At 46.1% G+C, this 26,176-nt stretch overlaps 1 protein-coding gene and 2 non-coding genes across 4 annotated transcripts; all 3 read left to right on the top strand.

Annotated features, from left to right (window-relative positions):
* The first annotated feature begins 898 nt into the window (after positions 1 to 898).
* TPT1 (tumor protein, translationally-controlled 1) lies at positions 899 to 4,975 on the top strand. 2 transcript variants are annotated; one of them, XR_008200324.1, is made up of 7 exons: positions 899 to 1,052; positions 1,288 to 1,361; positions 1,918 to 2,108; positions 2,469 to 2,574; positions 3,360 to 3,476; positions 4,236 to 4,415; positions 4,504 to 4,975. XR_008200324.1 is itself a non-coding variant. In XM_052649923.1 (6 exons), exons 1-6 carry the CDS (start codon positions 1,025 to 1,027, stop codon positions 4,236 to 4,238), a joined length of 519 nt encoding a protein of 172 aa, XP_052505883.1. In that variant the 5' UTR covers positions 899 to 1,024; the 3' UTR covers positions 4,239 to 4,451. The 2 variants fall into 2 exon arrangements, 1 of the variants encoding a protein (XP_052505883.1); XM_052649923.1 differs by lacking the exon at positions 4,504 to 4,975 and having other exon boundaries at positions 4,236 to 4,451.
* On the top strand, positions 4,037 to 4,166 carry LOC128057916 (small nucleolar RNA SNORA31). Its single transcript, XR_008200369.1, has one exon. It is a non-coding gene; the product is annotated as a small nucleolar RNA SNORA31 (small nucleolar RNA).
* A 225-nt stretch (positions 4,976 to 5,200) lies between the features above and the next one.
* Positions 5,201 to 5,330, top strand: LOC128057917 (small nucleolar RNA SNORA31). The gene has a single exon (XR_008200370.1). It is a non-coding gene; the product is annotated as a small nucleolar RNA SNORA31 (small nucleolar RNA).
* Positions 5,331 to 26,176: the final 20,846 nt, after the last annotated feature.

The raw sequence follows: 26,176 nt of genomic DNA, 5'->3' as shown, positions 1-26,176 counted from the left end.
AAATTAATGTATTTCAACTACACTTTAGAGTGAGAATACATCCTTTTTTCAAACAAAGGACTTAATTCTAGACCAAGAGCAAAACAGAAACAGGAATATTCTTTACCTGCCTTAGGAACCACAAGCTTTCACATATGCGACCAAACTGAGAAACAGGAAAGCTGTGCAAACTTCCTTGACAGCTTCCTTCCTTCTCAAGCCCCCTTCCAGACTCTACGCCCCCCACGATCATTCCCAGGGGGCTGGCAGGCCGAGGTGGGTCCCACAGACCGGACTTGGCTCCGCCCCACAAAAGAATCCAGGAACTCGAAGTGGGGCAGCCCTGGGACAAGCGCTGAAAAGTTCTCTAAGGTCCTCGGAGATCACAGGGGCTGGTCACAAGCCAAGTCCTCTGCCCTCATCGTCAAGGGAACCCTCCGTAAACGCAAAGTCCTTCACAGCAGGTGACGCTTTCAGTTCCCAGAAACAGCGGGAGCTTGCGCGGCACCAGGCCTGCGGCGGAAACTTGAGATTTCATCTAAGCCCCACCCGGGCCTGGCACCTACCAGGGCCGACCCTGAGGCGCCGCCTCCACCACTCAGAGCCGGGCAGCGCCTTCCTCCCTTCTCGCGCGCGCTCCTCACCTACCATTCCCCTCCCTCGCGCCGTCAGGCATTTTCCCTCCGCCCCACCCCCTCCTCCGCCTTCCCCTTTCCCAGGGTCGCCGGCGACCCGTGGGGAACGCGCGGTCCTGTACCCCGGGGCCAAGTCCCCGGATGCGCCCCTCCCCTCCCCCACGGCCCGCACTGCGGCCCCGCCCCTCGCGCAGCCTGCGTGATGCGTCACCGCTCGCGGCGCTTCCGGAGGCGCTGCGCGCGATGACGTAGAGGGACGTGCCCTCTATATGAGGTCGGGGAGCGGCAGAGTCGGCCTTTTCCGCCCGCTCCCCCCTCCCCCCGAGCGCCGCTCTGGCCGCACTGCGCTCGCTCTGAGCTCCGGGCTCCTGCTAAGCCAGCGCCGCTGTCGCCTCCCTCCAGTCGCCATCATGATCATCTACCGGGACCTCATTAGCCGTGAGTTGGGACTGCACTGCCCCTCACACGGCGCGCAGGGCACGCGGCGGCATATGGGTGGAGGAGGGGGGCCGGCCGCCGCCGCCGCCGCCGCCGTCGTGGGTCTGAGGAGGGGCGCTGCTTAGGGGCGCGCGCCGGGGCCCGGGGCGCCCGGGGAGGGGCGGCGCGGCGCGGGAAATGGCGCCCGCTCCGGCCGCGGGCGCCTCGTGACGGGCGGGTCTGTGTCCCCGAGCAGATGACGAGATGTTCTCCGACATCTACAAGATCCGGGAGGTCGCGGACGGGCTGTGTCTGGAGGTGGAGGGGAAGGTGAGTCGGCCGGGCCGGGGCCGTGGCGCAGGGGGGAGGCGAGGCCAGGCGGGGCGGGCTCGGGTTTCCGCCGCTCCCCCGCCCGAGGTTGTGCAATCCTCCCCGTTGCCTCCTGGCGGAGGAGACTCTCTTTCCGGGCTCGGGTTTTTCTAGAAAACTGGAGGCGGAGCTGTGCCTGGAAATAGGTCCGCCGCTTCGACGCCCATCCTCCCTCCCAGGCGGTCCGGGACAGACAGGTTATCTCCTGTTTGGGCGACCCAAGCATTTTAGCGTCTGCGCGGTTTTTCTTTGCTCAGCAACCCGACAGCCCATGCAAAACTTGGCACTGTGTTGTAAATGACCCCTTTGTCGTTTGGGCCAACGAAGAGTTGTTGAACTGAGATGTTTCAGGAGAACGAAGGGCATAGATTCCCCCCCACCCCCCGTAGTGTTCGTGGTTTTCAACGAGAATTAAGTGTTGAGGGATGACGGATTAAAGAGCTGGCAGCATAGATTCTTGGATGCGTTTATGGTAAGGTCGAGGATGTGTTAGCGACTAAACTTTTTCTTAATGCAGATGGTCAGTAGGACAGAGGGTAACATCGATGACTCGCTCATTGGTGGAAATGCCTCCGCTGAAGGCCCCGAGGGCGAAGGTACCGAAAGCACAGTAATCACTGGTGTCGATATTGTCATGAACCATCACTTGCAGGAAACCAGCTTCACAAAAGAAGCCTACAAGAAGTACATCAAAGATTACATGAAGTCGTAAGTGATACTGACACACCCAGTTGATGTCTGAAAATCCTGTAGGATTTAGGGGTTGGTTTCCTTTGAGATTTTTAACAGCAGGCGTGCTTGTCAAAGGCTTTTTTCTATTGAAGAGCTCAGAAGGGGGGCTGCTTTTCTGTAAATATGAGAATACTGGAGGGTGCATTGTGGTTTTACTCTATTTTAGAATAGTCCTTTGGTACAGAATAAGCTGAGGTGAAATTCAAAGTTAGGAACAGTCTTAAAACATCCCTCATATGAGTTAGTAATCTCTGTGATATTTTGCTGGTTTCTGTTTGGAATTTTTACTGAATGGAAACTTTGCTCAGAACTGATTCATGTGTCGATGTGTTTTAGAATCAAAGGGAAACTTGAAGAACAGAGACCAGAAAGAGTAAAACCTTTTATGACAGGGGCTGCAGAACAAATCAAGCACATCCTTGCTAATTTCAAAAACTATCAGGTAAATAACTTTAAAATATTTGGATCAAAGGATTGTATAATTTTAACTGAGCAAAACATGAGTGACTTGATGAGCTTCTGATGTAATTAAGTTGGAGTTATTTTTCTGTGTTGTGAGCAGTTTAAATACTTAACAGATTTTATTTCAGCAGTCGGGGCTGTAGGGAGTTTCCTTCTCTGCTCCTAAGCAAGCATGTTTCCAGATCTTGTCTTCTGCTTCCAAAATCTTATTTCTCGACTCAACATTTCCCAGTTCTTTGGAATTACTTGTGTACTCTGAAGTAGTCTTCTGTTTTTTTTTACAATACCAGTGTGTCTTGTTGCCACTGCAGCTCTTTCTGATCTGAGCTTGTCCTATTGAGAAGCTCCGGTGACTTTTCTTTTACTGACACAGCCTGGCTGTTTTGATGTTCCAGTTGTCACACATCCTCTGGCCATACGATGACTTCTCACGTGATGTGCTCTACTCGTTGGTGGCCCTGTGCTCTCTGTGCTTGACTATGTAAACAGCCTTGTTTGTAGGGTTTAGACTGAGATGTGTGGGGTTAGGTTTCCAGGGAGCTCAGAGCTCCTGGATTGCTCTGAACTCTTAACATTTGGCTATTAGTACTTTGCATGAACCGAAGTTTGATTAGTGAGCATTTTCCTCCTCATCAGAACTCATTAGTTGCTGAATAAATAGTGCCTTGATTAGATATTGGTGTTCGGAATCCTTTGATTTATTGTGTGTTTTGATCCAATGCATTCTTGTATAATCTAATTCTGGGTATTTGTTTGCTTCCTAAGTTCTTTATTGGTGAAAACATGAATCCAGATGGCATGGTTGCTCTGCTGGACTACCGTGAGGATGGTGTAACCCCATATATGATTTTCTTTAAGGATGGTTTAGAGATGGAAAAATGTGTAAGTATAAAGAAGTATGTTGAAATCAGTCATGTAAAAATGGAAGTATTAACCTTTTAGCAAATAAACCACTTAGTGATAATTGGGGGCTGGTTGGAAAGGCCATGATGTTACTAGCTTTTAGTAAATAGAATTTAGAGCAGGCTGCTGACCCGATGGCCAGTTGCTTTAGTAAAATTAAATGAATGTCTGCTGCGCAAGGAATTGCTAAAGGAGAAATGAAGCCACTCATTTATCTTGGCTTTCAGCGGCTTCCATGTAAATTGGGAGTAAGATAAATTTAAGGCTACACTAGGGAATTCCCTGTTGGTCCAGTGGTTAGGACTCGGCTGCCACTGCCAAGGGCCGGGGTTTAGTCCCAGGTTGGGAAGCTGAAATCCCACAAGCTGCTTGGTGCTAAAGCAATCTACCCTAAACAGGATCAGGGGCAGCAGTGACCAGGACTGTCAAAGGACAGTGCAGATGTCTTGCCAAAGGGATTCAAGAATGTGTGAGGTTTTTGTTGGAATAGGGTGGGTGGGCCTTCTCAGAATGACTTCTCTGATTTGGTAAGGACGGTTCTGCATCCACTGATAGACCTTGAACAGTCTGCAGTTGTTCCTTTGGTTTGCACTAGGATGCAACAGCAACATCCCCGCGCTTTCTGTCTGTCTCTGTGTGGCAGCTCGGATTGAATAGGGGAGTACATCTGAAGCTTAGAAACGTGAGATGCTTTCGTGCCAGAAAGGTGTGTTAATGGGCTCTTCCTTGTTTTCCCAGTAACAAAGTTGGCAGTTACTTTGGATCAATCACCTGTCGTCAAAACTGGCTGGCCACTGCTTTTCATCCACACAACACCAGGACTTAGACAGATGGGACTGATGTCATCTCGAGCTCTTCATTTGTTTTGAACATTGATTTATTTGGAGCGGAGGCATTGTTTTTGAGAAAACGTGTCATGTAGGTTGTCTAAAAATAAAACACATTTAAACTCAATGGAAAGAATGCCTCTTAGTTTAATATGTCGTATCTAAATCCATCCTTGTAGCCTTCCTGGAGCAGCTAGAGTCTGGTTGTAGCCTACCACTAGAAAGCACCTTCAGATAACGTCTACAGTGAAACCACTTCCGGGACTTGGAATATGCAAGAATCAGAAGTAACTGAGTGTGGAGTAAAGGGAGAGACCATGCTCATGGCAGTGCCAACCAGCATTTGAAGTGGATTGCTTACACATTTCATCACCTACAAATGGAGGCGTTTACAAAAGAATAAAGAGAGACTAACACAGTTGGAAGCAAAGTACTGTCTGAGCTTATTTTAGAGCTGAGTTCTAGAGAAATCTAGACATCTGGAATACTTCTGTCAAACTCCTTGGAACAGGGTTGACAGACTGGCTCGCCCACCACCTGTTTTGTGGCTAAGGTGGTGCTTACATTTTTAAAGTGGTTCATGGTAGCTTATGGGACATGAAAAAAATAAAGTTTGTGTCCAGTTTGACTAGGACACTACCATGCCCTGTATTGGGTGGTATTGGCTGGTTCCGACATGGCTAGAACAGATGAGTGACAGGTCTAAGGGCCTCCTGCAGGCCCTGAGGTACCCACATGGCCCTTGATAGGAAGGATTGACAGGCCATTGTTGTAAAAGATGAAATGATAAATGGACTGTGGAGTAGTTGGTGGGCAGAGAGAAAAGCCAGTGCTCTTGTTTTATCTGTAGAAAGATGTGGGTGTCAGAACATGAAAATGCATCTATTTGACAGACCTGAAGCAGTTTACTGTCTGCTAAGGTTTCCACTACAGATGCAAGAAAAACATCCTTGCGCTTTCTGCCTGTCTGATTGTGGCAGCCCAGATTGAATGGGGGAACACAGGGCAAAACTTGGAACCCTACAACCAGGTGACACCAAGAGTCCATGGTACGGTGCAGAGCCTCAGGTTGGTAGTGCCCTCTGGTGACAATCCAAATGATTGGAAAGTGCAGTCATGCTGAGGGCAACTTTAAGCATTCTATTGTAAACTGTAGACAACGTGCCAGTGATCTAGGAGGCCACTTGCCTCTGAAATGTACTAGCGGGAAAGAGTTTTCAGGCAGGGCTCAGTGCTATGAAGGTGACAGGCGTAGTGGGAGAAGTAACAAGCTGTGGCCTGACAGCGTGAGCGTGCATGGAAAAGGCTGAAAGAGCAGGAATAGCAATATAGAGACTAGGAAGTGAAGAGAGGCCAGGTAGTTGCCTAAGAAGGCTTATATTGGATTGTTTTCTAGTTAGTGTCATCTGGGTTAAGATAACAGAATAACAGGTGGTAGGTACTTCCTGTACACGTCAGAAGGCATGTGTTTTGTGTCACTGTCTAGTAAGGAGGCTGAAAAGGAAGGAGATTACGTGGGTATCTGGGAGCAAAGCATGCCAGGCAAGAGTAGCAAATTGAAGTAGAGTGTGGTTGACAGGTTCAGGGGACAAGGTGGCCAGGATACTGGGCCCAAGATAGCAGGAGGACCTGAGCTAAAGGAAGTGCACAGGAAAAGAGGAAACCACACAGAAGCCCCAAGAGGGCTTCATGTGGAAGGCTAGTGTGATCTGATCTAAAGGGTCATTTTGGGTGCTGGGTGGCCAGGTAAAAGCAGAGAACAGTGATGAATAATATGAGAGAGAGTGGCTTAGTCTAAGGTGGTAATTGTACAGGTGATTCAAAGTTAGGATTTGCTAAGGTGTTGAATGAGGTGAAAGAATAGATACAAGGGGGATGGCAAGTGTCTTGTCCTGATCATCTGGAAGAAAGGAGTTAAACACAGGGAAGACTGAGTACAGGAAATCAAGAGTGCAGTTCTGAACAGGCTAGACTGAGGCTGACTCAGGTAAGTCAGGAAGAGAGCTGGAGAATTTGTCCAGAGATACAGGTTGCCCACACTCAAGTAGGGCCTTCCTATGAAAACTTGGCAGAAATGGTATCAAGCAAAGCAGTAAACTCAGGGCAGATGCATCTTAATGGATGCATAGAATAAATTGAGGTAAGCACAGATGCTCATATCTCAGAGCTATGGCAGCTTGATACAGATATGCTGAGTGTGGTTCTGGGGTGCATGCTGTCTGTATTGAGGGCTTATTGCAAAAGAAATGCTGAATGCTGTTATCAATTGTGACCTATTTTCTCTATAGAAGAAATTTTCTCTGGATTTTGTTTGATTTGTGGAATCAGGTACTAGTGTAGGTACGTCTTTTCTAAAAGCAGTTGTCTAGAAGGATGTCTGCTGGGACAAGTGCATGACATTTGAAGCTAAAACAGTGAGGTCACCTAGATGGGATGGACTCAGCCCTCCAGTTCAACACGATGAACCTAGAGACTGATTATGAAGGAACTGCCTTTGATGGAAAACCAAGGGAGAGGCCGCCTGGAGGCCCCGTGGACAGCATTTTAGGAAGCAAGTCCACAGAGTTACATGTTGTAAATGGGTCAAGTAAGATGACAGAGCGGTAGACTTGGCAGGGGTTTCAGTTGTAGGGAGGAAAACTTGAGATTGGCTCAAGAGAAAAGCAAACTCAGGCAGCACGTTGCCTGTGAGGTAATAATTGAAGAAGCACATGTTTTTATGACGTGTGCATCTGCCTACACTATAGATATGTAAGTAACTCATCTGAGCCATTAGACGTGATTTTCTTAAAATCTGATTAGGCGACTTCTCTGGTCCAGTGTCTAAGACTCCACCCCCAATGCAAGGGGCCTGGATTCGATCCCTGGGCAGGGAACTTGATCCCATAAGCGATGTCTCCCGCTACTGTGAGGGCATGTTTTCAACTACCAGCAAATCTAATTTATTTTTTGAGAGCTTGTACATAGTGGGCTTCCCCGGTGGCCCAGACGTCTTAACGGGAGTTCGAATGCCACAACTAAAGATCCCACATGCTGAAACTTAAGACCCAGAGCAGCCACATAAATATTAAAAAAAAAACTAATTAGGTCACTAGTAAATATTGCATTGATGTAAATTCCATCTGAACTGCAGGGTTTAGGGTTTAACCAATAACTACAACTACACTGGCAAAACTGCAAGAAGAGCAGCAAAAATCTCAACCAACTTGAAAAAACTGATAACAAAGCCTCCTTGTAAACTGACCATCTGCGTGCATGTGCTTGGAGCTGTGACCTGGGCTAGCAGCCAGGACCCTCTCGGTAACAGAATTTAAACCAGGGAACTTGAATTAACTGACACGACATCTTACTGACTGGTGACCTGCATTTAGGTCATACCATACAACTCTTAATTCTATGAGAAAAGTCTGGCTAATGACCCCCTCGTGGGCCACAAGCCTTTTCTTGCAAAAGCTCATTTTGTGGCAACCGGTGCCTGTTACCACAGACGTCCATAAGAACCGACGGCCCAACTTGCTGCTTTGGGGCTAGATTTATGACCCTCTGGGGCTGTGGACGATACTTGAAAATCACTGCATGGAAAAAGTTTTCTTTTGATACTGTATTAAAATGGGTGCTGCTTGGGATATTTGGTTCTTTCTATAACCTTTAATATTGTATTATTCCAAAGGAAAAGTCCTTGACTAAAGGACTTGAGCATACACAAGAAAAAGATGCTATGCACCTTTTGTTGAATTAAAGCAGCTGCTGTGACAGCCATCTTGATAGATTTTGCAGATAAAGTTTAAAATGATTATAGTGCTGGTAGTTCATATTTATCCCACTGAAGTCCTTCGGGTCCATCCTTTGGTTCAGTGGTGGTTTGGTGGACTGCATGCCTGTTCACTGTCCAAAGCAGATTTCTGATACTGTGCGGCATGTTTTCAACTACAGCAAGTTCCAGTTTATTTTTTGAGAGCTTGTACACTGTGGGCTTCCCTGGTGTCTCAGATGGTAAAGAATCTGCCTGCAATGCAGGAGGCCTGGGTTCAATCCCTGGGTCGGTAAGATCCCCTGGAGTAGGAAATGGCAACCCACTCCAGTGTTCTTACCTGAAGAATCCCCACGGACAGAGGAGCCTGGAGGGCTACAGTCCATGGAATCAAAAAGTCAGACACAGCTGAGTGACTATAAGCACAGCACACTGGATTTGTGCTGCTAAAAATCCACTGAAAGCCTCAAGTGGATGTGGTTTTAGCAGGAGTCCATATGATTCAGTGAGAAAAATGCCAACTATGAGCCTGGGGGAGGGGTTGGGATTCTTTCCAAAGTAACTGCTTGCTCAAAGATTTTTCCTTCAATGACTTCCCCACCCCTGCTCCAGGGCACACCTGACATCTGCTTTCCTTTATATATGTGTGGTGCTCTTTTCTGAGGTTTGAGGTAGAGTAGGGAGGGGAGCGCTGTAAGCTGTGCTTTTGCATATATGACTCACCATTTAGGAGAAATGAGAGCTCATACCAGGCGACTCCCTTGTGTATGTTGAAGTCCTTTACTCCAGCACTTTTCCTTTGGAATAGGACTTCCTGTGAAGTCGCTCAGTCGTGTCCAACTCTTTGCGACCCTATGGACTGTAGCCTACCAGGTTCCTCCATCCAAGGGATTTTCCAGGCAAGAATACTGGAGTGGGTTGCCATTTCTTTCTCCAGGAGATCTTCCCGACCCAGGGATTGAACCCGGGTCTCCTGCATTGTAGGCAGACACCTTACCGTCTGAGCCACCAGGGAAGTCAGGGTTAAGGGTGATAGAAGCAAATATCCAAAGGAGTAGCTCACTGGGAGAAGGCTAAGGCCACAATCACCTGTCAAAAGATGACGGTGCTATATCTTACCTGGTGGTTCAGTGGTTAAGACTACCAATGCAGGGAGCAAGGGTTTGATCCCTGGTTGGGGAACTAAAATCCCACATGCTATGCAGTGTGGCCAAGACAATTAAAAAAAAAAAAAATTGCACTATTTCTTAAAAAACTAAAGTTAGAGCTACCTTATGATCCAGCAATATCACTCCTGGGCATATATCTAGAGAAAACTAATTTGGAAAGACACATGCACCCCAGTGCAGGACTATTCACAATAGCGAAGACATGGAAGGAACCTAAATGTCCATCCATGGGTGAATCGACAAAGAAGATGTCATTATGTATAAGTGTGTGTATCTGTACATACACGATGGAATATTAGTCATAAGAAGAATGAAATGCCATTTGCGGCAACAGGAATGGACCTAGAGATCGTCACACTGAATGAACTAATAGACAAACACCATGACGTTGCTTATATGTGGAATCTTAAAAGATGGTGTAAATGAAGTTATTTTCAAAACAGTCACAGGTGCGAAACACAGTTACCAGGAGGGAAAGGCCAGGAGGGATAAATCGGGAGATTGGGATTGACATAAAATAGCTACTAAGGACCTACTGTGTAGCACAGAGAAGTCTACTCAATATTCTAATTACCCATATTGGGACAGAATCTAAAAAAAGAGTGGTGGTTTAGTCACCAAGGTGTGTCTGACTCTTTCGACCCCATGGACTAGCCTGCCAGGCTCCTCTCCATGGGATTCTCCAGGCAAGAACACTGGAGTGGGTTGCCACTTCCTTCCCTAGGGGATCTTCCTGACCCAGGAATGGAACTTGGGTCTCCTTCAATGTAGGCAGATTCTTTACCAACTGAGCTACAAGGGAAAGTGAAAGTGAAGTCGCTCAGTCGTGTCCGACTCTTTGTGATCCCATGGACTGTAGCCTACCAGGCTTCTCCGTCCATGGGATTTTCCAGGCAAGAGTACTGGAGTGGGTTACCATTTCCTTTTCCATGGGATCTTCCCGACCCAGGGATCGAACCCGAGTCTCCCACACTGGAGGCAGGCACTTTAACCTCTGAGCCACCAGGGAAGCCATGTGTATAACTGGCTCACTTTGCTGTACAGCAGAAACAACACTGTAAATCAACTATACTCTAATAGAAACTGGCAGCTTCCCTGATAGCTCAGTTGGTAAAGAATCTGCCTGCAATGCAGGAGACCCCGGTCCGATTCCTGGGTCAGGAATATCCGATGGAGAAGGGAAAGGCTACCCATTTCAGTATTCTTGGGTTTCCCTTGTGGCTCAGCTGGTAAAGAATCCGCCTGCAATGCAGGAGGCCTGGGTTCGACCCCTGGGTTGGGAAGATCCCCTGGAGAAGGGAAAGGCTACCCACTCCAGTATTCTGGCCTGGAGAATTCCATGGACTATACAGTCCGTGGGGTCGCAAAGAGTCTGACATGACTGAGCAACTTTCACTTTCTAATAGAAATTAAAACAAAAAAATGTTTTTAAGTTTACAGTATTTTAAACAGTCTCACAGAGCAACTAGACGTTAACTTAGTCTCGAGTTTCTGTCATTTAGTTTGACATCAGAAATCCAGTTGTGTACTTGGTGATTTTCCTAATGTTTAAAGATAGCGGGAGAACCCTAGCTTATCATCAAACGCAGCTTGCCCATGGTCTTGACAGCAGGACAGGGTTATCAGATTACCAAGTGCATAGTCTACCGTTCCCTGAGCAGCCGGTAGAAACCTGGCAAATCACAGAGAGAGCTGGTATTTTGTGGACATCTATTCAAAACAGAGCTAAACATGTAATTTCCTTCTTGAGTAATTTGGAAGTCTCCCTCAAGAACCGCCAGTTTGTAGTTTGAGTCAGATATCTAAACTAATATTCAACCTAGGGGGCAAAACTGGCAGGTGAAAGGGTGACAGTTATTGCACATGAAGTTAAAGGGAAAATATACCTCGTGACTGCCTCACACAGGAGCAATGGTGTGTATCAGCAGATGGCAAGCACAAAATTGGAAGCCCAGTCAACAACTCTTGGTGTGGTGCGTTATAATATCTTTCTCCAGCGCCCCGCAAGCACCCCATCCTGCCAAAGCCTCCATTGTATGGATGCCACATGGATGGATTTTGTCAGGTGGAACATGGGCTGGGTGGCAGTACCCTTGGTTGTTGCTGTAATAGCAGGATGGCAAGTACCAACTGCTGGCATCTATTAAAAGCAAAAGTGACTAAGCTTTTGAAAGTTGGTTAAGTAATGTGCCACCTGTTCTCTGCTCCACAGACAAGGGAGGAGGAGGGTTGAGTGTGAATGTGGGAGCAGTGGAGATTTTAGCATCCCAAGAGCATCCTGGAGGCTTGTGTTTCTGAGGGAGTTATTTAGCCCTATGGTTTATGGAGCGGAGAGTTGTGCAAAACCCCTTCCAGCTATTGCTAAGCTTCCTCTCAATAGCCTGTGGGATGCGTCAAATGCCCTAGCTATTTCTTAGTGAGTCTGAGATTGACGTGTGTACTCTGATAAATTTAAAATGGATAATCAACAAGGACCTACTGTAGAGCACAGGGAACTCTGCTCAGTGTTCTGTGGCAGCCTGGATGGGCGGGGAGTCTGCGGGCGAATGGATCCATGTATATGTGTGGCTGCGTTGCTCTGCTGTGCACCTGAAACCGTCACAACATTGTTAATTGGCTCTTCCCAGGTGGTTCAGTGGTAAAGAATCCACCTGCAGGAGATGCGGGTCTGATCCCTGGGTCAGGAAGATCCCCTGGAGGAGGGCATGGCAACTCACTCCAGTATTCTTGCCTGGAGAATCCCCATGGACAGAGGGCTACAGCCCGTGGGGTCGCAAAAGAGTCAGACACGACTTAGCAACTGAGCACACATGCACATGCTCCAATATAAAATAAAAGGCAAAAAAAATCCTGTGGTAATTTTGCTGGATATTCTCTCCTATCCCCTCAGGGTGCCTGTGCCTGAAGCCTCTTCCTCCGCCCCCTCCCCATCTGCCTGCATTCACGCCTGGGGGGAGGATGGGAGAGGTGAGTGTGCTCTGTTGGAAGCTAGTAACCAGGCAGGTGGAACAGGGTAGAACAGCCAGAAGTGGAGGGGGCTTGTTGGCCCCAGTGAATTTTGTTCTCTTGTGCAGATAGTAGGCAGCTGGCCAATATATAATCAGATTCACTCATGTATACTAAAAGTGCAAGTGTGAGCTTTGACCAGATGGAGTCTGACATTTGGCTCTTCTCCAAGATGGGAGAAAAGCTGTGGACTCCTACAAAGAACAGGAGGGTTTTAGGGGTTGACCACAGTCTTCCCATTCCAGACTGACTTCTGTTTTTTTTTCCCTCAGTCATAGCCAAGGCTGTGAGAATGACTCATTTGATGGAATGACCAATAGAGAATTCCCACAGGGTTATCCACCAAGAGGGTGTGTCCAAATTGCCAGGTGGGTCACCATATTTTTTGTGGTGAGGACACTTAAGATCTACCTTCTTAACAAATTTCAACTATTCAATAAAGTGTTATCTATAGTAAACAAAACAAAACAAAACACCCTGCTAGCTGGGGACTGCATTTACTTTCTACTTTGTATCTGGGGCTTCCCAGGTGGCTCTAGTGGTAAAGAACCCGCCTGCCAGTGCAGGAAACAAGAGATGCGGGTTTGATCCCTGTTTGGGAAGATCCCCTGGAGAAGGGCATGGCAACTCACTCCAGTATTCTTGCCTAGAGAATCCCATGGACAGAGGAGCCTGGCGGGCTACAGTCCATAGAGTTGCAGAGTCGGACCTGTCGGAAGCGACTTAGCATGCACGTGTGCACTTTGCATCTAGGTATAGAATTTGGGAAGATGCCAATGGAAAGCTGTCTTTTTAAGGAAGCCACCCACCATTTCCTTCAATATAAACTTACAATGAAATTCTGTACAAAACCCTTCACAACTGGGCCACTTGCTTACCTGTTCAAGCTTCCCTGCCTCTTTTTACCATCCGCTCTCCGCTGCGAGGGGGAGAGCAGGCGGCATGATTCTGACCCACTGCACGGAAGTCTTGTTCTTTTCTAGAAGACTGCACTGCATTTTATCTTGGAAGAATTTCCTGATTCCTCCAACCATTCCATCCACCCTCCGTGCTCCAGTGAGGTAACTGTCCTCCACTTTACTGAAGTCACTGAATTCCTTGTCTTTGCTTCACTGTTATTCCTGAAATCAAGGAGGGGGTTTTGTCAGTCTCCCTTCTTCGCCGATGGCATTCCGTACAGATTTGCTGATGGGATAAATAATGAGCTTTCACCAGTGTCTGAGTGTTCTGAGTCACATTTCCCTGTGTGACTTCTGTTTTCAAATGCAGTCTGTAAGTTTGGGAAAGTGGATAACCAGACCAGAATGTGTGTTCTGTAGGAGAGCACTTCTTGCTGAAGTGCTTGCGTCATAAGCTGCTGGTCCCAGCAGTCCCTAAAGGAGTCAAAGGTGAAGGTACCTAATTGCAAAGAATGCAAAATGCTTCTCTTCTGGCTTAATGGTGAAATATTTCTTTTTCAGAGCACCTCACGTGTGTAAATGCTTAGCTTCCCCTAGTGTCTAGAATTAATGGTTATGCTCTTTGTATTGGCTACTGCATGACGGACTTTTTTCTTATCCCATTCTGGATCCCCAAGTTATGTCCCATGTGTGATTCCACAGTGGGAGATGTGCATTTTGCTGAGTCTTGAAAAATGTAGCATTTTGCTGAGTCTTGAAAAATGTCTCATCCCTGGTGGTGCTTCAGAATTACCTGGTATGATTTTTCAAAATACAGATGGAACTCTTTGCATGCCACATAACAGGCCGGGGGGTTTCTATATATTAAGTTGGAAACTGAAGAGAATCTTAAACTTTCCCTATTTTCAAGCTAACAAGTTAGCCTACCACAGTTCCATGTACATTTTATGAAAAGACTTCCCTGGTGGTCCAGCGGCTAAGACTCTGCACTCACAATGCAAGGGCCAGGGTTTGTTCCCTGGTCAGGAAGTAGATTCCACATGCTGCAACTAAGAGTTTGCATGCGGCAACCAAGATTCAGCACAGCCAAATAAATAAATAAAATACTTAAAAAGACACAAGACCTCTAGGTTAGAGATAATGGTTTACCACTCACAGCAAAAACAGTGGCCAGAGCAGCATCTTGCATTGGGTCCCATCCCCCATCCCCAACAGAGTGACGTGGCGCCAGCGCTTGCAGTGGGGAGCACTGCAGCATTAGGAGCTTACAAGGCTACTAACATATCTGCCCATCCTTCCCTCTGGATAAGCACATTACTTACATACCTGGAATGTAGGCGAGTCTCTGCAGGAAATGGGAAGATATCTCTAGTTTAAGGTATCTCTGAGGAGCTACATCTCCAAATCTCTTCAGAGGGATACCCTGTCTCTACATTCCAAGGATGTCTATTATTTTAAAATATTCTTTGCAAATTTGAAAATGATTCAGAGAAATGGAGAGCTGTCTCATGCTCTTGGAGACAGGAAGAATTAATTGTGTTAAAACGGTCATACTACCCAAAGTAATCTACAGATTTAATGTGATCTCTATCAAATTACATGACATTTTTCACAGAACTAGAAAGTGTAGTCCTAAAATTTATATAGAACCATAAAAGGCCCAGAATTGCCAAAGTAATCATGAGCAAAAAGGAACACAGCTGGAGGCATAACCGTCCTAGACAATGTTACAAAGCTATAGTAATCAAAACAGCATAGAACTGGCACAAAAACAGACATATGGATCAATGGAACAGAATTGAAAAAAAAGCAAAAACAATAAGCCCACACACCTATGGTCAGTTAATCTCCAACATAGGAGGCAAGAATATACAATGGAGAAAAGACAGGTTCTTCAGCAAGTGGTGTTCAGAAAGCTGGACAGCCTCATGTAAATCAGTGAAGTTAGAACACTCTCTCACATGATACACAAAAATAAACTCAAAATGGCTTAAAGACTTAAATATAAGACATGACACCATGAAACTCCTAGAATAAAATATAAGTACACCATTCTCTGACATAAATTATACTGATGTTTCCTTAGGTCAGTCTCCCAGGGCAATAAAAATGAAAGCAAAAATAGACAAATGAGACCTAATCAACCTTAAAAGCTTTTGCATAGCAAAGGAAACCATAAACAAAATGAAAATACAACAACCTATGGACTGGGATAAAATATTTTCAAACAATGTGACAGAGAAGGAATTAATTTCCAAAATATACAAACAGCTCATATAGCTCAATAATTAAAAATAAATAGGCAGAAGATCTAAATAGACATTTCTCCAAAGAAGACATACAGATGGTCAATAGGCACATGAAAAGGTGCTCAACATCACTAATTATTAGAGAAATGCAAATAAAAACTATAATGAGGTATCACCTCAAACTGGTCAGAACGGCCATCATTAAAAAGTCTACAAATAATAAATGCTGGAGAGAATGTTGAGAAAAAGGAATCCTCCTACACTTCTGGTGGGGAATATAAGTTGGTGCAGCTAATACAGAGAACAGTATGCCAGTTTCCTGGGCCTTCCCTGGTGGCTCAGATGGTAAAGAATCTGCCTGCAATGTGGGAGACCTGGGTTTGATCCCTGGGTTGGGAAGATCCCCTGGAGGAGGGCATGGCAACCCACTCCAGTGTTCTTGCCTGGAGAATCCCAAGGACAGAGGAGCCTGGAGGGTTATAGTCCACGGGGTCCCGAAGTTTCGGACTTGACTGAGCGACTGAGCACAACGCAGCACATATGGCAGTCCCTTAGAGATCTAACAATCGAGGTCCTATGCGATCCAGGAATCCCACTCCTGGGCACATACTGGAGAAAACTTGAATCCAAACAGATACATGCATTCCACTATTCATAGCAGCACTGCTTACAATAGCCAAGATATGGAAGCAAACTATCCATTGACAGACAAATGGATAAAGAAGATGTGGTCTGTCTATCAGCCTATCCACGCATGTGTACACAGACACACACACGGTGGAACACTACTCAGTCATAAGAAGAACGAAATACTGCCGTTTGCAGCGACGTGGATGGACCTAGAGATTGTATTACTGAGTGAAGTAGGTCAGAGACAGACATTGTATGATATCAACTATATGAGGAATCTAAAAAATAATACAAATTAATTTAAGTACAAAACAGAAACAGACTCACAAACATAGCAAACAAACTTATGGTTACCAAAGGGGAGAGGGGAGGAGGAGGGATAAATTAGGAGTTTGGGATTAGCAGATACAATGTACCACACATAAAACAGAGAAACCACAAAGTCCTACTATATAGAACAGCAACTATATTCAGTATTTTGTAATAAACCATATGGAAAAATATGAAAAAGAACAAAATATACATGAATCACTTTGCTATATACCTGAAACTAACAGAACACTGTAAATCAACTAAACTTCAATTAAAACAAAACAAAACTCACAAATATGGCTTTTTCTCAGAAGACCCAGACCATACTGGAATATGATAACTTCTTGAAGAATTGTTTTCCAACATGCAAACTCATAAGAAAAAGAACAGCAACTCTATAGGAAAATGGGCAAGGAGTATAATCAGAGAGTTCGCAGAAAAGAGACTCCTGCTCACTCAGAATACAAGCAATACGAGTAAAAACTGCACTCTGACATTATTTCTGATGGGCTTCCTTGGTGGCTCAGTAAAGAGCCCACTTGCCAATGCAGAGATGCAGGTTTGATTCCTGGGTGAGGAAGATCCCCTGGAGAAGGAAATGGCAACCCACTCCAGTATTCTTGTCTGAAGAAGCCCATGGACCGAGGAGCCTGGTGGGCTACAGTCCATGGGAGCACAAAAGAGTTGGACACAACCTAAAGACGAAAAACAGCAACAATAATTCTCTCTGACCCATCAGACTGCAAAGATAGAACCCTTTGCTACTCCTCTGTTGTGGAGGCTGCACACAACAGAAACAAGCTGCCCCGAAACTACCGCATCACATCACAGATGCACATAACCACTGACCATGACCTTCCTTTCTAGCAATTTATTCTACTTATATAATCACTGCAAATGAACTAGTGCATATAGAGAGCTGTTCTTTGAGGTGTCATTTGCGATCATGATGGAGGGCTGTTTGAATAAATTACGGCATTGTCTCAGTCCACATGGCTCCTGTAACAAAGTACCGCAAACCGGGTGGCTTGAACGGCACAGTTGTTTCTCATAGTTCTGGAGGCTGGAGCTTAATCGGGTTCTGGTGAGGGCACACTTCCTGGTGTGGAGAAGGCCATCTTCTCACTGTGTCCTCACGTGGTGGAAGATGGTGAGGGAGCTTTCTGGGGTCTCTTGTAAGGACACTAATCCCATTCATGAGGGGTCCACCCTTATGACCTAATCACTTCTCAATGGCCCCATTCCTAATAGCATCACAGTGGGGGTTAGAATTTCCACAGATGATTTTGGGAATGCACACCTACAGCCAGTGTTGTGCAGATTGAAATATTTGTTTATTGAAATAAGATGCAATCATAAGAATGAAGGAGTCTTCATGTACTGCTATGAAATAATCTTCAAAAAATATTTTTGTGTGAAAAAGCCAAGTACAGAACAGTGTGTTCAGGAAAAAAAAAAAAAGCTTATTTGCTAGTATGGGCATAGTCTCTAAAGGATACAAAGGACTTCCCAGATGGTACTAGTGGTAAAGTACCTGCCTGCCAATGCAGGAGACTATTAAGAGACACGGGTTTGACCCCTGGGTCAGGAAGATCCCCTGGAGAAGGGCATGGCAACCCACTTTGGTATTCTTGCCTGGAGAATCCCATGGATAGAGGAACTTGGAGGGCTACAATCCACAGGGTCGCAAAGAGTTAGACACAACTGAAGCGACTTAGTACACAAAGGATACACAAAGATAGGAAATCTCTGGAAGGAAACCGGAAACACTCCAGGAAGGAGACTCCTCACTGTGGACTTTTTGTGACCTTTGATTCGTGTGAATGTGTTATTCACTAAACGAATTAGATGTTTTACAAGCTGAGCCCCACACCACACCTATTTAATCAGAATGTCTACATTTAAAAAGTCCTTCTGGAGATCCTGTCACCAGCTTGGGGCTGAAGAACCGGTCTTATAGCTGGAACTATGGGCAGGGAATGACTTCACTAGATAACCAAACAGCAAACAACCAGCATAGCTAGTTCACAGTTCCCGCCCTCTTGCTGGAAAAAAATACAAAGCACCAGAGTAGAAAGAAGTCTCAGAAGTCAACGAATGGGGACTTCCCTGGTGGTCCAGTGGCTGAGACTCCTCCCTCCCAACGCAGGGGGCCTGGCTTAGATCCCTGGAACTAGATCCCACATGCCGCAACTAAGAGTTCACATGTCACAGCTAAAGATCCTGCATGTCACAACCAACACCTGGCAGGGCCAAGGAAAAAAATAAATATTGAAAAAAAAAAGAGGACTTCCCTGGTGGCACAGTGGATAAGAATCCGCCTGCCAGGTCAGGGGACATGGGCTCGCTCCCTGGTCCAGGAGGATTCCACATTCCACAGAGCAACTAAGCCTGTGGCCACAGCTACTGAAGCCTGCTAGCCTGGAGCCCCGTGCTCTGCAGCAAGAGAAGCCACCGCAAGGAGAAGCCAAACACTGCAATGAGGAGCAGCTCCTGCTTGCTGCAACTAGAGAAGGCCCTTCCACGGCCACGAAAACTCAGTGCAACCAAAAATGATAAATAATAAATAAGTAAGAGAGAAGTCAGCAAATGCTCCCTCCTTCAGTGCTCAGGGCCCTCAACCTACAGGCCTCTTGGCCAATGTGCCCCGAGAGCCTTGCCTCTCTGCAGGTGGCTTGGCCTCGTTTTCCACAGGCTATGTTAACATTTTAATGCACTTAAACTTACATTTTTGGGGGAGGGGGCAGTTTACAAGAGCACACATGTAACTCACGTTGGGCTGGACTTTCTTCTAGCTGAAACTCCTGACTTCAGCTGTGCCCCCCACAGACGCGGGTGCTGCTGCACACGCAGGAAACGTATTAATACACTGTGACACTGTTCTCTCACTTTGCACACCAGATGTTTCAGCATCTGATTTGTGCCATATGTGGTTTCTTTCCCTCTTCTTTTTTCTGAAATTCCATTTTAGGTCTGCTAAAGTACATGAAAGATGATACCGTTTTGCATTCATTTGGCAAACATAAGAAAAAAGTCATTATTTCAAATTCTGGAAGGAAGCATGTAGGATGAGCACAGTGCAGAGGTGATGTCTTGGAATCTGGGCTCTAACTGAAACCCCAACGTGTACTAACTGTGAGAACTGCAACGTCTCAACTTCTCCAGGCCTTAGTATCTTCCTCTAGAAAATGCAGACTAATACTCTGATTCAATAAATGGTTCAATAAATGGAGGATATCATAGGAGTCTCTTTACCATGAGAAATTTTTTTTTTTTCGTCATGCCAAATGGTCCAACTAGGGATTGAACCTGTGCCCTTGGCAGTTAAAGCAAGGAGCCCTAACCATTCAACCGCCTGGGAGTTCCCAGAAAATTCTTATACACGGGTCTCTACTGTGAATCAGGTGCAAAATATGGGATGCTTGTTCACATTCTCTTTAAATCTTTTTTTTAAATTTTTAGTCTTTATTGAGTTTGTTACAATATTGCTTATTGCTTCTGTTTTATGTTTTTTTTGTGTGTGTTTTTTTGGTCACAAGGCACCTGGGATCCTAGCTCCTGGGCCAGGGATTGAACCTGCAACCCCGGCACTGAAAGGTGAAGTCTTAACCACTGGACTGCCAGGGAAGTCCCACATTCTCTTTTAGATAGCCCTGATAAAATGTTTCAAAAATATGTTTTAGCTCATGGGCATTACCTACCACTGTCCTCAAAACTTCTTTTCACTCAAAATCTCCTGCCATCACGCATTCAGCGGTGTGAGAGACAGCCGACAACACAGGTCTGTGGACTAAACCCTGGATGGGAAGCCATGAGTCCTGACTCCAGTGCCGACCCAGACCCCCAAAGCCACAGAGCAGCGGTCCAGGATGAGATGATTCAGTTCAGTTCAGTCGCTCAGTTGTGTCCGACTCTTTGCGACCCCATGCCAGGCTTTCCTGTCCATCACCAACTTCCGGAGTTCACTCAAACTCACGTCCATCGAGTCCGTGATGCCATCCAGCCATCTCATCCTCTGTCGTCCCCTTCTCCTCCTGCCCCCAATCCCTCCCAGCATCAGAGTCTTTTCTAATGAGTCAACTCTTTGCATGAGGTGGCCAAAGTACTGGAGTTTCAGCTTTAGCATCATTCCTTCCGAAGAACATGCAGGACTGATCTCCTTCAGAATGGACTGGTTAGGTCTTCCCATCTTCCGTACATCTACACTTCCTGAGCCCTTAGGCCATTGATTCTTTATTCATACTTGTCTGAGCCACTCTAAGATTCTCGTTCAGTGTTAACAAGATGTCACTTTAAAATGGGTGAGCTGGGACTTCCCTGGCAGTCTGGTGCTTAGGTCCAGTGGTTACAACTCTGAGCTTTCACTGCAAGGGGCAAATGTTTGATCTCTGGTCAGGGAAGTTCCACCTGCTGCGTGGTGAGGCAAAAAAAAAAAAAAAAAAATCTAAAATGAGTGAGCTGGGGATTCCAGTGGTTAGGACTCAGTACTTTCACTGCCTTGGGTTCAGGTTGGATCCCTGGTGGGGTATCTAAGATCTCACAAGCTACATGGTGCCACCAAAGGGAAGGGGGGTGGTGAGCCTAGCATCTTCCTGTACTCTATGAATCTTTCCTCTGTGTGTTCGTGTTCTCCTTATTTCCAAAACATTAAAAATGCGAAGCTGGTTTTAGTCTTGTAGGGTGATGCCTTCGCTTTTCATCTGTTTCTGGAGGAAATGCTGGAAACGTGCCTGAAAGGCCGTGCTGTTGTACCTGGGGCCGGAAATGCCAGGTCACAGCCCTTCCCGCAGACACCTGGCCATGCAGTGGAGGGTGGAAAATATGTGTCCAAGGACTGATGGAATGAGATTCGTATTTCATGGCAAGGTGAGAAGAATTTAAACATAAAACCTCTCTCTGCCTGTCCGGGCCTCCTCCCTCTCCTTTTGTGTGTGTGTGCATTTATATTAACCAGAACTCCTTGGCCAATAACCTTCCTTAATCTCAACAAAGTTCACAGCTTTGTAGGAGATAACCTTCTTTCCTAGTCTTGTAAGGGTCCACGAGGACCCCTGGCCCAGTGCTCGCTCTGTCGTGTAATCTGGATTGTGTAAATGGTCTATAACGCGTACATCCCTCTGTCTCAGACACGTGTATAACTTGACCTCTAACAGCAGAACAGTCCTCAGGACTTTCTGAGGTTGTTTCCTTGTCCTAATCCTCGGTTTGGCTTTAGTAAAATGAATTTCCATTTCTTTTTAGATGGACTGATTAATTTTTTCTTTGACAGGACATTAGGATGTGAAATAAAATTCATATTCTATGGCAAGACAAGAAAAATTTAAACATAAAAGGTCTTCTCTGCCCTTTGGCCCCCTCTCTTTCCCCTACTGTGCATTGTGCGTCTGCCCGTCTGCCTTGTGCATGGACCAAACCTGTACCATCCACAGAAATACCTGCTTAACCGTAAAGAACAATGTTCTTCTAGCGTCAACACAAGACAACGCCTTAAAAGATAACATTCCTTCCTGATCTTCCAAGGGCTCACATGACCCACCTCGATGGCGATTAGATCTGGATCGTGTGAACTGTCAGTATTACGTCGCTTTGATGCACCGTCCTCTGTCTCAAAAAGCTTATGTGAATTGCGTCTTGACTCCTAATGAGCAGGACGGTTCTTGGAGCTTTCTGAGAACCTCTTCCTAGACTATAATCCTCAAATTTGGGGCTTGAATAAAACTTTCCAATTCTTTCTTAGATCGACTCATTGTGTTTTTGTCTACACGGAGAAGGAACACCTAGTTGGCTGATGGTAAACATATCCAAGCAACCAATACTATCGTCCTCTCCCTTCTGAGAATCTGCGATCAAAGAAGATCCAGGCTTAGACTGCTCCAGAAAGAAGGGTTTATGACAGAAAAAACAAGGAATTTCCACCAGGCTATCAGGCCCTGACATGACCTGCTAATAAGTTTTTATGGGAGGATTAAACTGGCAAAACTGGATATCATTCTGGAATGTTTTTCACACATCCCTTCCTAGAGGCAAGGGGCTGTGTGAAAGTATGGACAATATGTGGGGTCTTGCAGCCTGTGCTTTTTTTTTAAGTAAGTATTTATTTGGCTGCCTCGGGTTTTAGTTGCAGCACGTGGGATCTTTCGTGGCAGCGCACAGACTCTCTGGTTGTGGCTCATGGGCTTAGTTGCTCCTCGGCATGTGGGATGTTAGTTGGCTGATCAGGGATTGAACCCATGTCCCTCGCATTGCCAGGCAGATTCTGAACCCAGCCTGCAGCTGATGGCTTCTGCAGGCCTCATGATGTGGTTGCAGAGTATTGTTTCCCTCCTCTTCATGCTTGGGTCCTCAAAATAGATGTTCCCACTTCACTGTGTCCTGATATTCTTGGACCCTGCCTCCCTCCCACTGAGATTCTAGCTGGAGCCAAAAACTGGACCAACTTCACTTATTTCCTGTCTGTCAGAGGCAGATCTTTTTAAGTCCTTCTTAGAGAGAAAAGACAACTCCAAACTTCAATATGGCTGGGTTGGAGACTTCCCTGGTGGTCCAGTGGTCAGGGCTCCACGCTTCCACTGCAGGGGGCACAGGTTCAGTTCTTGGTCAGGGTACCAGGATTCTGCATGCTGCACAGTGAGGCCGATATGTGTATACATATACACCTGGCTGAGTTGAAAACAACTTCCCAGGTGGCACCAGTGGTAAAGAATCTGCCTGCCAATGCAGGCGATGCAAGAGATGTGGGTTCAGTCCCTGGGTGGGGGAAGATCTCCTGGAGTAGGAAATGGCAACCCACCCCAGTATTAAAACATTCTAGAGTTGAGACATGTGGTAAATCGAATGAATGACGGCCCTGCTGGCCCTTCTGGAGCCCTGCCTTTGTGACTTGGTAGCTCCTTCCATCAGGAGATGAAGTCTGTTGCCTCCGTCTCCACCTCCAGCCTTGTGATTTGCTTTGACCTGGAGACTGGCAGAAGTGTCAGTGTGGCAGGACTAAGTTTAGGCTTCCAGAGGCCTTGAGCACTTCTCTTCTCTGGGAGCTCTGCCTCCACCAGAAACATGCAGGGCTGGCTGCTGGAGGCTGAGAGGCCAGGCAGAGGAGCGGTGAGTCCTTGCCGGCGAGATCATCCCAGAACCGCCAGCTGACCAGCCAGCTGACGCAGATGCACGAGGAAGCCTGGCCAAAATGAGACAAGACCAGAACCGCCCAGCTAAGCTCGGCCAAAACTGCTGATCTACAGAAGCTTAAGCTAAGCAGATGGTGGTTGCTTTAGGCCACTAAGTTTGGGGTTAGTTTATTCTGCAGCCTTATTTTGGTAACTGTTTACCGTTTCAGAAGATAAGGCTTCCCTGTTGGCTCAGATGGTAAAGAACCTGCCTGCAATGTGGGAGACCCAAGTTCGATATCTGGGTCGGGAAGATCCACTGGGGAAGGGCATGGCAACCCACTCCAGTAATCGTGCCTGGAGAATCCCATGGACAGAAGAGCCTGGTTGGTTACAGTCCATGGGGGTCACAAAAGAGTTGGACACGGCTGAGTGACTAACACTTTGACTTTCAGAAGACAAAGAAATGGTTCTGATCATTAGAGCTACGATTCCCACATTTATACCACCAGCCATGTCTTCTGCCTTGAATTTCAGACCCATTTATCCAACCACCTACCCAGCAATAGCACCTTCACAGCCTCCCATAGCCACAGCCTCCCCTATCTCAACAAATGAACAACTTCATCTTTCCAGTGGTTCAGCCTGAAACCTTGGCTTCATCTTTGACTTTTCTTTCTTTTACATTCTACTTCCAGTTTATTAGCAAATCCTAGGGACTCTACCTTCAAAACATATCCGGAACCTGTCTGCTTTTCATTACCTCCGTGGTTACCGGCTTGATCCAAGCTCTTGACTGGATAACCTTAGGAGCCTGCTAACTGACTTCCCTGCTTCCAAACCGACCGATCTACAGTTTAATCTTAACACCTGATCTTTCTAGAACAACTCGGATCATCCTCTTGTTTGCTTAAAATCCTCCGGTGGCTTCACAAATCTCCCAGAGTAAAAAGCCAATGTGTTTACAGTGTTCTAGGAAGTCCTTCACGAGCTGTTCCCTCAGTAGCTTTTCTTTCTTTTTGGCATGCAGCATCCTAGCTCCCTGACGGGGATCGAACCTGCGCCCCCTACAGTGGAAGCACGGAGTCCTAACCACTGAACTGCCAACCACTCAACTACTGTTTCTTGCTTTTTTGGTTTCAGAGTTTAGCTACTATCTTCTGACTTCCTTCTTGGAAGATGAGGATTGAGCTTTCTTGCTGTCCCCCACTCCCATCTGACCTCCGTCTTTACTCCCTCTCCACCCTCCCATACAGTTATCTCACAATTTAGTTGCATTAACAATCATGAGGGGCTTCCCTGGTGGCCCAATGGTTAAGACTCCATGCTCCCAACGCAGGGGACCCAGGTTTGATCCCTAGTTGAGGAAGTGGATCTTGCATGCCACAACCAAGATCTGGGGCAGCCAAAAAGAAAAGGCAAAAAACAAATCATGATATGGCTATGTATTTTTTCCAAATGGAGCCATACAATAACATTTCTTTAACTTTTGCTGGAGTTGGTGATTCTCGTTCCCTGCTGCTTTGCTTTCTAGGAGGTCATCACTAATACATCCTTTAAGCTCTCTGCAAGAAATGTAAACTTCCTCTCAAAACTCGAAGTGCTCCAGGACCTACTAGGCCCACTTTTTTTTTTTTTTTCCTGGGAGGGCTCCCTCGTGGAGCCTGTTTCCTTCCTGCTCCAGTCCAGACCAGTGTCCACACCTGTTGCCTGTGGTCATGTGGAGACCTCTCCCCTCAGCCTGGATTCCCTTCACTACACACCTAAATTCTGTCTTGGAGAAGTGGCTCTCTTATGGCTTACTGGGAGGTTACATTTTTTTTGAGACTCTCCTCTCACATTTGATGATTGACAATTTGGCTAAGTATGGGCTTCTAGACTGGGAAGAATCTGACATCAGTCAGGTTTCTGACATTGTCCAGAAAGCCACGGTCTTCTAGATTCCAGTGTTGCAGCTGAGAAGTCGTCATTCTAATCGTCACTTCTTTGCATGTCAACTGCTGCTCCTCCTCTCTTGCAGTTTTTAGGATCTTCTCTTTGTTCTGGGTGTTCTGAATTTCCTTGGTAAGTGTCTTTGTACCTGACTGACACTTAGTCATTTTAACTTGCATATGTTTTTAATTTCTTAGGGATTTTCTTGAAAAAAAAAAAAAAAAAAAAAGTGTTTTTCCTTCCACTTTCTCAGTTCTCACTTTCTGAATTTTTTATTATTCAAACGTTAGATCTCCTGGGCATGCTTCTTGGGGGGTGAGATTTAGCATAGTCTGATGCCCAACAGCTAACAGTGCCACCAAGGAAGCCAGTTCACATACAGGGTGTCAGCTGGCTGTGTCATGATAGCAGCACATGCCCATAGCTCAGCGCATCTAATTCAGGACTCGAATGTGAAGAGACCACCTCATTAGTATGTGGCTGGGTGTTGGGAGTCTGCAGGTAACACTGGGGTGAGCGGTGAAAAAAGCACACAGAAGCTTTTTACAACATCAGTTAGGGAGCATCAAATACCCTTCTCATATCTGTACCATCTTTTATGGATTGAAATGGTTTTTTACACACGTGTTATAATTTCACATAACATGGGTCAGAATCTCAAAATCGTAGCTGCCCCTACAGAGCAGTGAGCCTGGACCCGGGCAGGCTAGGAGACCCGAGTCACGGGTCCCAGTCTTCAAGAAGGTCATCTGCTCCCTGTGTTACAAGGATTGCCTTTTTTTTTTTTTTTTTTAACTGATTGTC

This window comes from Budorcas taxicolor, chromosome 12 (assembly GCF_023091745.1).
Source record: "Budorcas taxicolor isolate Tak-1 chromosome 12, Takin1.1, whole genome shotgun sequence".
In the NCBI taxonomy this organism is placed as follows: Eukaryota; Metazoa; Chordata; class Mammalia; order Artiodactyla; family Bovidae; genus Budorcas; species Budorcas taxicolor.
The sequence above is the reverse complement of the archived record's forward strand: the minus strand, read 5'-3'. Positions and strand labels throughout refer to the sequence as shown.